This window comes from Balaenoptera physalus, assembly GCF_965194825.1.
Source record: "Balaenoptera physalus genome assembly, chromosome: 16".
Lineage (NCBI taxonomy): Eukaryota > Metazoa > Chordata > Mammalia > Artiodactyla > Balaenopteridae > Balaenoptera > Balaenoptera physalus.
In genome coordinates, this window is record NC_138898.1 from 71,991,107 (window position 1) to 72,007,352 (window position 16,246).

The following is a 16,246-nucleotide window of genomic DNA, read 5'->3' on the forward strand; positions in this document are numbered from 1 at the left end:
GGGTCCTTTCTCTCTCTCTTCTCTTTCTGGGACCCCTATAATGCGAATGTTGTTGCGTTTAGCATTGTCCCAGAGGTCTCTTAGGCTGTCTTCATTTCTTTTTATTCTTTTTTCTTTATTCTATTCCACGGCAGTGAATTGCACCATTCTGTCTTCCAGGTCACTTATCCGTTCTTCTGCCTCAGTTGTTCTGCTATTGATTCCTTCTAGTGTATTTTTCATTTCAATTATTGTATTGTTCATCTCTGTTTGTTTGTTCTATAATTCTTCTAGGTGTTTGTTCTTTAATTCTTGTAGGTCTTTGTTAAACATTTCTTGCATCTTCTCGATCTTTGCCTCCATTCTTTTTGCGAGGTCCTGAATCATCTTCACTATCATTATTCTGAATTCTTTTTCTGGAAGGTTGCCTATCTCCACTTCATTTAGTTGTTTTTCTGGGGTTTTATCTTGTTCCTTCATCTGGTACAGAGTCCTCTGCCTTTTCATTCTTTAAAATTTATTTTATTATTTTCATTATTATTTTTAATTTATTTTTGGCTGCATTGGGTCTTTGTTGCTGTGCATGGGCTTTCTCTAGTTGCGGCAAGTGGGAGCTACTCTTTGTTGCGGTGCACAGGCTTCTCATTGTGGTGGCTTCTCTTTTTGCGGAGCACAGGCTCTAGGTGTGCGGGCTCAGTAGTCGCAGCTTGCAAGCTCTAGAGGGCAGGCTAAGCAGTTGTGGCGCATGGGCTTAGCTGCTCCGCGGCATGTGGGATCTTTCTGGACCAGGACTCGAACCCGTGTTCCCTGCATTAGCAGGCGGATTCTTAACCACTGTGCCACCAGGGAAGTCTTGCCTTTTCATTTTGTCTATCTTTCTGTGAATGTGGTTTTCCTTCCACAGGCTGCAGAACTGTAGTTCTTCTTGCTTCTGCTGTCTGCCCTCTGGTGGATGAGGCTATCTAAGAGGCTTGTGCAAGCTTCCTGATGGGAGGGACTGGTGGTAGGTAGAGCTGGGTGTTGCTCTGGTGGGCAGAGCTCAGTAAAACTTTAATCCGCTTGTCTGCTGATGGGTGGGGCTGGGTTCCCTCCCTGTTGGTTGTTTGGCCTGAGGCAGCCCAACACTAGAGCCTACCCGTGCTCTTTGGTGGGCCTAATGGCAGACTCTGGGAGGGCTCACGCCAAGGAGTACTTCCCAGAACTTCTGCTGCCAGTGTCCTTGTCCCCACCGTGAGCCACAGCCACCCCCTGCCTCTGCAGGAGACCTTCCAACACTAGCATGTAGGTCTGGTTCAGTCTCCTATGGGGTCACTGCTACTTTCCCCAGGTCCTGATGCGCACACTACTTTGTGTGTGCCCTCCAAGAGTGGAGTCTCTGTTTCCCCCAGTCTTGTCGAAGTCCCGCCATCAAATCCCGCTAGCCTTCAAAGTCTGATTCCCTGGGAATTCCTTCTCCCATTGCCGGACCTTCAGGTTGGGAAGCCTGATGTGGGGCTCAGAACCTTCACTCCAGCGGGTGGACTTCTGTGGTATAAGTGTCCTCCAATTTGTGAGTCACCCACCCAGCAGTTGTGGGATTTGATTTTATTGTGATTGCGCCCCTCCTACCATCTCACTGTGGCTTCTCCTTTGTCTTTGGATGTGGGGTATCTTTTTTGGTGAGTTCCAGTGTCTTCCTGTCGATGATTGTCCAGCAGTTAGTTGTGATTCCAGTGCTCTCGCAAGAGGGAGTGAGCGCACGTCCTTCTACTCCGCCATCTTGAACCAATCTCAGGTCTTTTTTTTTTTTTAACTTAAGTGTATTTATGAACCTAAAGTGAAAGCCAGTGTCTCTTGCCATAAATAGAAGATCCCTCTTAAAAAGAAACTCAGTGAAAACAGAAGGTTGTTGTTACAGATACCGTTGCCTGACAGTGCTCTGAGTGAGCCTGAGGCCTCATTGTTAAACTGGGAGATTAGAGGGGGTTAGATGGATGTTAAGGACCTAAAACTTTCTTCTTGACTGAATCAGAATGGTTAAACTAGAATGGAAGAGGGTAGATATCAGAGAGGCCCTTGGTCTGTTTCTTCCACAACTATTTATAGGAGCCTAATGTGCTCTTCACCTCTTCGGCCTTGGGGTGTTGGACTATACAAGACAGGTGAAGCCCCAGTTCTTTCCAAGTTTAAGGTTGTGGATAAAAATGTATAAGAATGAAGTAACATATGAAGCATATTGCAGTTCCTGGATCATGGTAAACACTTAGTACTTTAATGTTGCTCTCATAGTTGTTATTATTATAGTTATTATTACTTTATTATCCCAGAGCAGGGACTGGGTCCTCTGGGGAAAGGTGGGGGTTGGGTTAGTCTATGAACATTTATCCTACAGCCATGATGGCCTGGACAGGCACATGGAGCTTGATTTCCATCAGAGAGCAGAGGTAGTGGTGTTAAGAGAGTAAAGCCCTTAATGCTTTGGCCAGGCAGGTGAGGAATGTTACTGTGTCAGACAGTTAGGTCAGGAGTGAACATGCCTGGGTAAGTTTAAGATCTCTGTTTAGATATGAAGGTCTGGCATTATTCATTTCGATATTCAGTGGTGTTCTAGGTGCTGTGCTGGGCTTGTCGGGAATACAGTGCTGCTACCTTCAGGAGGATTATGATCTCATGGAAGTGAGAAACCACAGGACAAGCAACTATGACACAGAGTAGAAAGAGGAGAATTTCTTTCTCTGTTGGTTGCAAATGATAGACATCCAGCTTGTATCAGCATAGGTAAGAAAGAAAATTTTTTGGTTCCCATATCTGCTGAGTCTGGGAATAAAAGGCTTCAGGAATGGCTGGATCCAGGTGTTCAAACGATGTTGTCAGAAATCTGTCTCCATCTTGTGGCTCTGCTTTCCTCTATGTTGGCTTTCTTCTCAGGCAGTCTCCCCATTTTTGATGCCAAATACCGCCAGCTTAGTAGTCTTAGCTAAAAAGGAGGTCTCTTCCTCATTTATTCTAACATAAAGTAACAGAATTGAGTCTAATGGTCCAAACTGGGGTCATGTGAGCCCACCCCCCAACCCAGAGCTAGGGATGGTAGCCTGGCCACTCACACCAACTGAGACTGGGGGAGGGGTTCACCCGAGGAAACATCCAAGCAAGGGGAGAGGGTGCTGGGAAGCAGGCAACACCCTGCCCACCACAGAGCCCCCAGAAAGGCAGAGGCTCTCAGAGGGGGTCAGGGCTCATTCCAGCCAGGGAGTCAGGACAGCTTCACGAAGGAGGTGGCCTTTGGCCAGTTGGGGCTCCAGGGCTAGGCTGGGGTGCTCCTTCAGCAGGTTCTGGCTCTGTATATGGGCAGAAGGAAGGAGGAAACGGGTGTTTCCTGAGAGCCATCATGTGCCAGGCTCTTTGACAGCTATCTTGGTTAACGTCACAAGAACCCTGTCTGCTCACGCAGGTGGGAAACAGCCTCAGAAAGGTTAAGCATTCCTGGCTGACCCACAGCTAGCACCCAGCACTCCTGGAGCCACCCTCACCCCGCTCCAGTCCGTCTCCACCGAGCAGCTGGGGCGCTCTTTTCAGACCGCAGAATTGACAGCATCTCGTCTCCACAGGTTCCAACTGTCCTAGGATTGAAACCCCACTCCTTAACATGGCCCACAAGGCCCTGCACGGCCAGCTCTGTGCATGTCCCCAGGCTCCCTCCCGATCGGCCTCTGCTCCTGCTGTCCCCTCCCTCCCACCACCACTCCTCTTCTGTCCTTTAACTCAACTCCTCCAAGGACTCCCAGACTTCGGGCCCCCCCCCGCCGCTTTGTAATAACAGTAGCTGACAGGTGCCAGGCATTAATCCACACTCTACATATTCTCATTCATTTCAGTCTCCACATCAACCCTGTGAGGTGGGGACCGTTATTATCCCCATTGTACAAGATGAGGAAACTGAGGCACTGAGAAAGTGAATTGCTCAAAGTCACACGGCTAGAAAGTGGCAGAGCCGAGATTCAAAGCCAGACGTTTCGCTCGAGTCCTCATTCTTAACCGCTGCCCGCTACTGCCTCTGGGTACTCAGGGTCCCAATCCTTGCTATCACATTTTGTAACCGTTTGGTTGACCTCTGTCTCAGCACTCACAGCTGGTAATAATGGTAGCTAACATATTGAGCGCTTAGCCTGTGCTAGGCACTGTACTTGGCACTTTTTATGTATCACCTAATTTCACCCTCTCAGCAACCCTGTAAAAACTAGGTACAGTTGTCCCCGTTTTGCACACGGAGAACCTGAGGAGTTAAGAGTTTAAGTGACTTGTCCACGAAGCTGGAAATTCTCAGAGGGAAGAAACCTTATCCATTTTGCTCATCATTGAGTCCAGAGGGGCTAATTCAGTGCCTGGCATACAGTAGGCACTCAATAAATGCTTTGGGGTTGGTTGGATGGATGGATGATAAATGGCAAGAGGGAAGGAAGGAAGGGAGGGAGGGATAGAAAGAGGGCCTCCTGTCCCCAGTGCCCATGCTCTGGCCACGACTGGGAGATCCTGGGACGGGAGGCTGGTGTGGTATCTGAAGTGGCGCTCCCGGGTGTATCTGCAGGAACCACGATGCACATAAAGAAGTACCTGCTCAAGTGCCTGCACCGGCTGCAGAAGGGCCCCGGCTACACATACAAGGAGTTGCTGGTGTGGTACTGTGACAACACCAACACCCATGGCCCCAAACGCATCATCTGCGAGGGGCCCAAGAAGAAGGCCATGTGGTTCGTGCTCACCCTGCTTTTCACCTCCCTCGTCTGCTGGCAATGGGGTGTCTTCATCAGGACCTACCTGAGCTGGGAGGTCAGCGTCTCCCTCTCCATCGGCTTCAAGGCTATGGACTTTCCCGCCGTCACCATCTGCAACACCAGCCCCTTCCAGTAGGTGGTCCCTGGAGCGCGGCTGGTCTCAGCGGGGCTGCATTTCTTCTTTTTTTTCCCTTCCTTCCAGCTCTCCTTCCTTCTTTCCCTTTTTCCCCTTTCTCTCTTTCTTTTTCCCTCTTTGCTTTCATCCCTTTGTAGCAAGTAAGATTCAAAATTCATAAACCTCCTAGGCTTAAAAAGAACCTCAAAAAATACCTGGTAGTCCCTGCCTTCAGGCATGCCAGTGCCTATTTATTGATTCAGTGTGTATTTATTGAGCACCTACTATTGCCAGGAACTGTTCTAGGCACCAGGAATACATCAGTAACTAAAACAACATGCCTGCCCTCGTCACAGCCTACCAGAGAAAACAGACATTAATCTTTTTTTTCCATAAATATTGAATTCATTGTAATTGTGAGGATTAAAATATATATATAGCAACCATACATTGAGTGCTTATGAAACACCAGGCAGCGTGTTGAGTGTTCTTTGGGTAATTCATGTCATTCTAATCCACACAACCTAGATGTGGGCACTACTATAGTAGCCCCAATTCATAGGTCAGGAAATGGAGGTTCAGAGAAGTGAGGGAACTTGCCCAGAGACACACAGTGAGCAACTGTAGAATTTGAATCCAGGCCTGATCTGACTCTAGAGCTGCCACTGTTTAACCACGTGATGGCAAGGCCTAGGAAGGGGACACCCAAGGACACCCAACCTAGTCAGGGTTGAGGAAAGGCAGACGGTCAGTCAGAGAAAAATGCCCTGAGGAATGAGTAGAAGTTAGCCAGGCAGAGTGAAGAGAATGCCCCAAGTGGAGGACACAGCACATGCCAAGGTCCTGAGGTGAGACAGAGCTTGGTGCATTCAAGGACTTGACAAAAGGGCCAGCATGTCTGAGTCTCAGGGAACGTTCTTGTCCAAAAGAAGGTCCTGGAAGGGAATTCACATTTCCTGATTACATTTCCAGCTATCAGAAAGTCACTTCTTTCTAGTAATAGGGCTGCTCTTCCTTGCTTGGGTGGTCTTTGAAGCTACTTGAGAAAACTCTTTATAATTATGATAATAACACACCCTGCTTTATAAGCATCACCTAATTGAATCCTCCAAAAGCCCTCTAGGGTAAATATTTCAATCCCCCCCATTTTGTAGATGAGAGAACAGAGCCTCAGAGAGGTTAACCTACCCAAAGTCACACAGATATTAAGTGGCATGCCGGAATTCAAACCCAGAGCCCATGAATTCCAACACAGGACTTACCAAGCTCAACAGCAGCTGTGGACATCTAGGCTGTAATAGCAGCCCCTACCCCGCAGCCCGCCACCTACCCAATCCTCCTCTCCCTGTGTGCACAGAGGCAGCTGGTCTGATGGTCAGGGTACAGGTTGTATCGGCATCTGAGGCTGGTGTCAGCTCTGGCTGGTGTACACCTTCATACCAGGACTTGGGCCTGTGTCCAGGGTTTAGTGCTGTCTCCTGCAGGAAGTCCTCCAGCCGGAGCTGATACACACCACCCTGGAGATCACACTCTGGGGCAAGGTCTTGGATAAATTGGGTTTTGGAGTGACTGGGGTGCAAGGCCTGGAGCCCCCACCTAGGGCCTGGTGGGAACACCCGCTGGTGTGGACACATTTCTGCCAGACTGACTGGTCACCATTTCCAATATGGGAGCCTCAGGGGCTGAGAGAAGATCCTGGATCCCAGCCCCACAGTCCCATCTGCCTTCTCCCTCCTGAAACTGGCTCCTGTTCCCCAAATTGCTGCTGGAGAATTAGGACCTCAGATCACAGACCTGCCCCTCCCCCAACATTCTCTATCCCTCCTGGGAGGGAGAAGTCAGAGCCCCATGCCTACACAGCACACCTACTGGAGCCCACCAAACCCAGGCTCCAGTCTCAGCTCTGCGGCCTCATCAGTGGGATGAGCTCAGGAAATCACAGCAACTCCCAGAGTTTCTTTATCCATATGTGGGGATGATTATAGAATTGTGGCAAAGATTAAATAAAAATATGTAGGAAGCACCTAGCACCTGGCACATGGTAAGTGATCAGTAACTGTGAGCTCTTAGGATTCCTTCCCACTAGCCTGTGAATTTCATAAGGAAAAAGAACCATTCTGTCTTGTTTGCCATAATATCCTCTGTGCCTTGCACAGCACTTGGCACATAGTAGATGCTCACCAAGTACTGGGTGAATGAATGAGTGAGCAGGTGGGTGGAAGGATGCAGGGATGCCTGGGTGGGTAGATAGAGGGGTGGGTGCTTGGGGTGGAGGAGCATTCTTCTCACGTGTGGTGGCAGCCACACTGGAGGAGGAGGGGATCCCAGACTCCAGTCGTTCTGCTTTGAAGCTGCCTCTTGCCTCCCTGACTTGCCCTCTCTCCCACACAGGTACTCCAAAGTCAAGCATTTGCTGAAGGACCTGGATGAACTGATGGAGGCAGTCCTGGAGAGGATCCTGGGCCCTGAGCTCAGCCATGGCAACGCCACCAGGGCCCTGAACCTCACCATCTGGAACTACATGCCCCTGGTCTTTATCAATGAGCAGAACCCCCACCACCCGGTGGTTCTTGACCTCTTTGAGGACAACTACAATGGCTCAGCAAGCAGCAGCCCAGCACCCGGAAGGACCTGCAGTGCCCAGGGATGCAAAGTAGCCATGAGACTAGTAAGTGGGCCCCAGGCACAGGTCAAACAATGGGCCCTAACTAGTGAGGCTGATGGGAGTTTCTTTCTTTAAATAATCTGGGTCTTGCTGGGGGAAAAACAGGCTGGAGCCAGTGCCTATTTTGTATGTTTGCAGTGCTTTTTTAAAGTTAGAAATAGTTGGTATGTTAGTCAAGACACTTTTGGATGCCAGTGACCCAGCTCAAACTAGCTTAAGCAAAGCAGGGAATTCCTTGGTTCACAAGATGAGAAGTCCAGGGGTGTGTTAAGCTGAGATGTGGCTGGATCCAGGCGTTCAGATGCTGTCATCAGGAGTCCCTCTCTCTCCACCTAGGTTCATCTTTTCTCTCAGTTGACTTTGCTCTCTGGCTGGCTCTCTCCACATGGAAGACCCTGGCAATGCCAGACATACATCCCACGAGCTTAGCACTCTTCCCAGAAACAAAGCTCTTCTTTCCTAATTGCCCCAGTAGAAGTCCTGAGACTGATCATCAGGTCACATGCTCACCCCTAAACCAATCACTGTGAGCTGGAGGACAGGCTTTCATGATTGGCCAGTCCTGGATCATGTACCCTGGAGCTGAGGATGATGTCAGCCTTCATCAGACCACATGGACTGAGCCAGGGGGAAGGGGTGGCTTCCTGAAGGAGGAATTAAGTCTTTCTTTTTTTTTTTTTAACATCTTTATTGGACTATAATTGCTTTACAATGGTGTGTTAGTTTCTGCTTTATAACAAAGTGAATCAGCTATACATATACATATATCCCCATGTCTCCTCCCTCTTGCGTCTCCCTCCCACCCTCCCTACCCCACCCCTCTAGGTGGTCACAAAGCACCGAGCTGATCTCCCTATGCCATGCAGCTGCTTCCCACTAGCTATCTATTTTACATTTGGTAGTGTATATATGTCCATGCCACTATCTCACTTCACCCCAGCTTACTCTTCCCCCTCCCCGTGTCCTCAAGTCCATTCTCTATATCTGCGTCTTTATACCTGTCCTGCCCCTAGTTTCATCAGAACATTTTTTTTTTTTAGATTCCATATATATGTGTTCACATACGGTATTTGTTTTTCTCTTTCTGACTTACTTCACTCTGTATGACAGTCTCTAGATCCATCCACCTCACTACACATACCTCCATTTCTTTTCTTTTTATGGCTGAGTAGCATTCCATTGTATATATGTGCCACATCTTCTTTATCCATTCATCTGTCGATGGACACTTAGGTTGCTTCCACATCCGGGCTATTGTAAATAAAGCTGCAGTAAACATTGTGGTACATGACTCTTTTTGAATTATGGTTTTCTCAGGGTATATGCCCAGTAGTGAGATTGCTGGGTCGTATGGTAGTTCTATTTTTAGTTTTTTAAGGAACCTCCATACTGTTCTCCATAGTGGCTGTATCAATTTACATTCCCACCAACAGTGCAAGAGGGTTCCCTTTTCTCCACACCCTCTCCAGCATTTACTGTTTGTAGATTTTTTGATGATGGCCATTCTGACCCGTGTGAGGTGATACCTCATTGTAGTTTTGATTTGCATTTCTCTAATGATTAGTGATGTTGAGCATCCTTTCATGTGTTTGTTGGCAATCTGTATATCGTCTTTGGAGAGATGTCTATTTAGATCTTCTGCCCATTTTTGGATTGGGTTGTTTGGTTTTTTGATATTGAGCTGCATGAGCTGCCTGTATATTTTGGAGATTAATCCTTTGTCAGTTGCTTCGTTTGCAAACATTTTCTCCCATTCTGAGAGTTGTCTTTCGTCTTGTTTATGGTTTCCTTTGCTGTGCAAAAGCTTTTAAGTTTCATTAGGCCCCATTTGTTTATTTTTGTTTTTATTTCCATTTCTCTAGGAGGTGGGTCAAAAAGGATCTTGCTGTGATGTATGTCTTAGAGTGTTCTGCCTATGTTTTCCTCTAAGAGTTTGATAGTGTCTGGCCTTACATTTAGGTCTTTAATCCATTTTGAGTTTATTTTTGTGTATGGTGTTAGGGAGTGTTCTAATTTCATTCTTTTACATGTAGCTCTCCAGTTTTCCCAGCACCACTTATTGAAGAGGCTGTCTTTTCCCCATTGTATATTCTTGACTCCTTTATCAAAGATAAGGTGACCATATGTGTGTGGGTTTATCTCTGGACTTTCTATCCTGTTCCATTGATCTATATTTCTGTTTTTGTGCCAGTACCATACTGTCTTGATTACTGTAGCTTTGTAGTATAGTCTGAAGTCAGGGAGCCTGATTCCTCCAGCTCCGTTTTTCTTTCTCAGGATTGCTTTGGCTATTCGGGGTCTTTTGTGTTTCCGTACAAATTGTGAAATTTTTTGTTCTAGTTCTGTGAAAAATGCCATTGGTAGTTTGATAGGGATTGCACTGAATCTGTAGATTGCTTTGGGTAGTATAGTCATTTTCGCAATGTTGATTCTTCCAATCCAAGAACATGGTATATCTCTCCATCTGTTTGTATCACATCTTTAATTTCTTTCATCAGTGTTTTATAGTTTTCTGCATACAGTTCTTCTGTCTCCTTAGGTAAGTTTATTCCTAGGTATTTTATTCTTTTTTGTTGCAATGGTAAATAGGAGTGTTTCCTTAATTTCTCTTTCAGATTTTTCATCATTAGTGTATAGGAATGCAAGAGATTTCTGTGCATTAATTTTATATCCTGCCAGTTTACCAAATTCATTGATTAGCTCTAGTAGTTTTCTGGTAGCATCTTTGGGATTTTCTATATGTAGTATCATGTCATCTGCAAACAGTGACAGTTTTACTTCTTCTTTTCTGATTTGTATTCCTTTTATTTCTTTTTCTTCTCTGATGGCTGTGGCTAAAACTTCCAAAACTATGTTGAATAACAGTGGTGAGAGTGGGCAACCTTGTCTTGTTCCTGATCTTAGTGGAAATGGTTTCAGTTTTTCACCATTGAGAACAATGTTGGCTGTGGGTTTGTCATATATGGCCTTTATTATGTTGAGGTAATTTCCCTCTATGCCTACTTTCTGGAGAGTTTTTATCATAAATGGTGTTGAATTTTGTCAAAAGCTTTTTCTGCATCTATTGAGATGATTGTATGGTTTTTCTCCTTCAATTTGTTAATATGGTGTATCACATTGATTGATTTGCATGTATTGAAGAATTCTTGCGTTCCTGGGTTAAAGCCCACTTGATCATGGTGTATGATCCTTTTAATGTGCTGTTGGATTCTGTTTGCTAGTATTTTGTTGAGGATTTTTGCGTCTATGTTCATCAGTGATATTGGTCTGTAGTTTTCTTTTTTTGTGACATCTTTGGTTTTGGTATCAGGGTGATGGTGGCCTTGTAGAATGAGTTTGAGAGCGTTCCTCCCTCTGCTATATTTTGGAAGAGTTTGAGTAGGATAGGTGTTAGCTCTTCTCTAAATGTTTGATAGAATTCGCCTGTGAAGCCATCTGGTCCTGGGCTTTTGTTTGTTGGAAGATTTTTAATCACAGTTTCAATTTCAGTGCTTGTGATTGGTCTGTTTATATTTTCTGTTTCTTTCTGGTTCAGTCTCGGGAGGTTGTGCTTCTCTAAGAATTTGTCCATTTCTTCCAGGTTGTCCATTTTATTGGCATATAGTTGCTTGTAGTAATCTCTGATGATCCTTTGTATTTCTGCAGTGTCAGCTGTTACTTCTCCTTTTTCATTTCTAATTCTATTGATTTGAGTCTTCTCCCTTTTTTTCTTGATGAGTCTGGCTAGTGGTTTATCAATTTTGTTTATCTTCTCAAAGAACCAGCTTTTAGTTTTATTGATCTTAGCTATTGTTTCCTTCATTTCTTTTTCATTTATTTCTGATCTGATTTTTATGATTTCTTTCCTTCTGCTAACTTTGTGGGTTTTTTGTTCTTCTTTCTCTGATTGCTTTAGGTGTAAGCTTAGGTTGTTTATTTGAGATGTGTATTGTTTCTTGAGGTAGGATTGTATTGCTATAAACTTCCCTCTTAGAACTGCTTTTGCTGCATCCTGTAGGTTTTGGGTCGTTGTGTTTTCATTGTCATTTGTTCCTAGGTATTTTTTTATTTCTTCTTTGATTTCTTCAGTGATCTTTTTGTTATTTAGTAGTGTATTGTTTAGCCTCCATGTGTTTGTATTTTTCACAGATTTTTTTCCTGTAATTGATATCTAGTCTCATAGCATTGTGGTTGGAAAAGATACTTGATATGTTTTCAATTTTCTTAAATTTACCAAGGCTTGATTTGTGACCCAAGATGTGATCTATCCTGGAGAATGTTCCATGAGCACTTGAGTAGAAAGTGTATTCTGTTGTTTTGGGATGGAATGTCCTATAAATATCAATGAAGTCCATCTTGTTTAATGTATCATTTAAAGCTTGTGTTTCCTTATTTATTATCATTTTGGATGATCTGTCCATTGGTGAAAGTGGGGTGTTGAAGTCCCCTACTATGACTGTGTTACTGTGGATTTCCCCTTTTATGGCTGTTAGCATTTGCGTTATGTATTGAGGTGCTCCTATGTTGGGTGCATAAATATTTACAATTGTTATATCTTCTTCTTGGATCGATCCGTTGATCATTATGTAGTGTCCTTTGTCTCTTGTAATAGTCTTTATTTTAAAGTCTGTTTTGTCTGATATGAGAATTGCTACTCCAGCTTTCTTTTGATTTCCATTTGCATGGACTATCTTTTTCCATCCCCTCACTTTCAGTCTGTATGTGTCCCTAGGTCTGAAATGGGTCTCTTATAGATAGCATATATACAGGTCTTGTTTTTGTATCCATTCAGCCAGTCTGTGTCTTTTGGTTGGAGCATATAATCCATTTACATTTAAGGTAGTTATCGATATGTGTGTTCCTATTACCATTTTCTTTATTGTTTTGGGTTTGTTATTGTAGGTCTTTTCCTTCTCTTGTGTTTCCTGCCTAGAGAAGTTCCTTTAGCATTTGTTGTAAAGCTGGTTTGGTGGTGCTGAATTCTCTTAGCTTTTGCTTGTCTGTGAAAGTTTTAATTTCTCTGTTGAATCTGAATGAGATCCTTTTTGGGTAGAGTAATCTTGGTTGTAGGTTTTTCTCTTTCATCACTTTAAATATGTCCTGCCGCTCCCTTGTGGCTTGCAGAGTTTCTGCTGAAAGATCAGCTGTTAACCTTATGGGGATTCCCTTGTATGTTATTTGTTGCTTTTCCCTTGGTGCTTTTAATATTTTTTCTTTGTATTTAATTCTTTTTAATTAATTAATTTAATTTAATTTATTTATTTGTGGCTGTGTTGGGTCTTCGTTTCTGTGCGAGGGCTTTTTCTAGCTGTGGCAAGTGGGGGCCACTCTTCATCGCAGTGCACGGGCCTCTCATTATCGCGGCCTCTCTTGTTGAGGAGCACAGGCTCCAGACGCGCAGGCTCAGCAATTGTGGCTCACAGGCCTAGTTGCTCCACGGCATGTGGGATCTTCCCAGACCAGGGCTCGAACCCGTGTCCCCTGCATTGGCAGGCAGATTCTCAACCACTGCGCCACCAGGGAAGCCCTACGGCTGTTATTTTTGACAGAAGAGCATTCAAAGTCTTTGCTGATAAATAGTGCTTGTAGTAGTACAACTGAAACAGCAGAAATGCAGAACTTATCAACGTTAAAAGTGCCAAAATCACGTTCTTATTGATCCTACTCATTAGTCTGTAGTGCTCACTTGGTTGTCTTTTGAAAGTAACCCAGCTGGTTTCATCATTTTTGGTAAGAACATAATCTTGTTTTCTGTGAACAAAGAGATGTTTCTCAGCCAACAGCAGCAGCAACGAGGAATTAAGTCTTATTATCAAAAGACAGAGGCAGGGCTTCCCTGGTGGCGCAGTGGTTAAGAATCTGCCTGCCAATGCAGGGGACATGGGTTCGAGCCCTGGTCTGGGAAGATCCCACATGCCACGGAGCGACTAAGCCCGTGAGCCACAACTACTGAGCCTGCGCGTCAAGCCTGTGCTCCACAACAAGAGAGGCCGCGACAGTGAGAGGCCCGCGCACCGCGATGAAGAGTGGCCCCTGCTCGCCGCAACTAGAGAAAGCCCTCGCACAGAAACGAAGACCCAACACAGCCAAAAAATAAATATAAATAAATAAATAAATTTATAAAAAAAAAAAAAAAAAAAAAAGACAGAGGCATAAATATCAGACAGGTGAAAAACCACAGCTATGCAGTACAGTCATTGCCAAAGCATAACTGGGATGCTGGGATGCCCGCAAGGCAGCAGTAGGAAGAAGGTTCCCTGTCTGTGCCCCGGGATCCCCTGGGAGCTCTGTAACTGCTCAGATCCCTGGGCCCCATTCCTGGAGAATCTGAATGGGCAGTTCTGGGCCCAGACCCAGAAATCTGTCTTGTTAATAGGCTCCATGGTGATTCTGATGATCAGCCTTGTTTGGGGACCCAGGCTGGGGCTAGACACTCCCCAGAAGGAGGCCACTGCCTCCCATGCCCCCCATGTGGTCAGGACTTCCACAATCCAGCCCCCCCACCTCTCCACACACACCAGCAAACAGCACGAGGCTCCAGAGGCCCAGTGCCCGCTCTGACCCAATGCCCTACTACTTTTTGGTGCAGTTAGCAGGCTTCCTGTGTCCATTTCCTCATCTGTAAAGTAGGCGTGGTCCTGGTGGCTGCACCAGCTCTCAGCGTCAGGCCCCACGTGTGTGTGTGAGCGCATGTTGTGTGGGTGCGCAAGTGGGCTGGGGACCTCAGTGTCTTCATGATGATGGGGCAGGGCTGCTGTGAGAATTGATGAGGTAATAGAACTAAAGCCCTGAGTTGGGAATTCCCTGGCAGTCCAGTGGTTAGGACTCCAAGCTTCCCCTGCAGGGGACCCAGGTTCCATCCGCGGTCAGGGAACGAAGATCCTGCAAGGTATGGGGTGTGGCCAAAAAAAAAAAAGTCCTGAGAACAGAGCCCGGGACAGAGTGAGTCATTTTTTTATATATATATATAAATTTATTTAGTTATTTATTTATTTTTGGCTGCACTGGGTCTTTGTTGCTGCATGCGGGCTTTCTCTAGTTGCAGCGAGCGGGGGCTACTCTTCGTTGCGGTGTGCGGGCTTCTCATTGCAGTGGCTTCTCTTGTTGCGGAGCACGGGCTCTAGGTGCGTGGGCTTCAGTAGTTGTGGCATGTGGGCTCAGTAGCTGTGGCTCGCAGGCTCTAGAGCTCAGGCTCAGCAGTTGTGGCGCACAGGCTTAGTTGCTCTGTGGCATGTGGGATCTTCCCAGACCGGGGCTCAAACCCGTGTCCCCTGCATTGGCAGGAGGATTCTTAACCACTGCGCCACCAGGGAAGTCCCGAGAGTGAGTCTTAAGTAGTATCATCTCCCTGAGGTGAGGTGAGGACCTCCAGGAACCGGCCTGAGGACAGCGCCCCATGCCGGCCTGGAGAGGGCTGTCTCAGAACTAAGGAGAAGCTTCTCCCTCAGGCCTCCTGGGTTCCCACCAGGAGGACCAATAGAGGCAGAGTGGCCAAGGCTGGAGTGTCAGGGCCTAGTCTGTCCTGTGTCTACAGGGGACCTGGGCTTCATGGTGGAGGGGCCTGCACCCCTCTGTAGGCTCAAGCTGACAAGGCCCGGGTCCTTCTCCCAGCCGAGGGGTGGGCAGACCTGGAGTCTTGGGTCCTTCATGGTCCACACAGCCTCCAGGGAGCTGCCTGTGGATGTCTGGGGAGGGGGCTGGGAAAGGAGTCAGGGGAGTGGAGGGTCCGAGTGTGTGCTGTAGATGTGCCCACGTGAGCATGAATGTGGTGCCACTTGCGTAAATCAAGGTACATGGACGTGTGTGTGGAGTTGTGACCCCAGGACATCATGTGACTGCAGGTATCAGAAAGCGGGGTCTGTCTGTGTATACGTGTGTACGTGTGTGTGTTCCCTTGTGCCTGAGGCTGTATTATATGGGGGGGGCTGGTGCTGCGTGTGAGTCCTTGTGACTGCAGAGCTGTGGGTGAGGGAACAGCCTGAGCCTTGTGACCGTGAGTGCACACACACTCCCCACGGCCCAGCCGTGGGCAGCCCTCGCACCCAGGCGCGCCCTGCGGAAGGGCAGCTGGCGGCGCCCTCGCCGCCCTGGCCCTCGGGGCAGAGGCCTGGCAGCAGCCCCCGCCCACAGGAACCCCTCTTGCCCCCGCAGTGCAGCCACAATGGGACCACGTGCAATTTCCGGAACTTCAGCAGCGCCACCCAGGCCGTGACGGAGTGGTACACCCTGCAGGCCACCAACATCTTCGCACAGGTTCCAAAACAGGAGCTGGTGGCCATGGGCTACCCCGCCGAGCGGCTGATCCTGGCCTGCCTCTTCGGGGCGGAGCCCTGCAACTACAGGTAAGAGCCGCCGGGCCCCCTGCAGCCAGGGTCCACATCCCGGTCCACACCCCAGCTTGGCCACTCAGCCCGCACCACAGTTGTCTGTGCCCAGGTGTCTTTGGTTTTCTGGGGGCAGAGCCTGAGACGGGGATGCGCTGAAGGCCCCATCACGTACTGAGGGAAGCGCTTTAGGAGAAGTCTGCAGGAAAGAGGACTGAGCTAAGGGAGGCTGTGGCCACAGGTGACGTCTAGGCCTGACCTGATCCACGGGGAGCGTAAACCGCACCGCAGAGCTGACCTCCCTTAAGCGGAGGTCGGGGGCGGGGGGGTGGGAGCAGCCCCTTGTACGTGCCCCCATCAGTTACTCACTGGCTCTGTGCCACCCCCAGGAGGACGGGCCGGGGTCTCCTAATTTCCCAGGCAAGGTGGCGGG

At 47.3% G+C, this 16,246-nt stretch overlaps 1 protein-coding gene across 2 annotated transcripts in view; it reads left to right on the forward strand.

Moving 5' to 3' along the window:
- SCNN1B (sodium channel epithelial 1 subunit beta) overlaps positions 1–16,246 on the forward strand; it is a 75,268-nt gene that overhangs the window by 40,236 nt on the left and 18,786 nt on the right. For both annotated transcript variants that reach the window (XM_082431046.1, XM_082431045.1), the window contains exons 2-4: positions 4,544–4,862; positions 7,237–7,513; positions 15,641–15,831. In XM_082431046.1, coding sequence (XP_082287172.1) covers positions 4,544–4,862; positions 7,237–7,513; positions 15,641–15,831 — 787 coding nt within the window. The remainder of the gene's footprint in view (positions 1–4,543; positions 4,863–7,236; positions 7,514–15,640; positions 15,832–16,246) is intronic.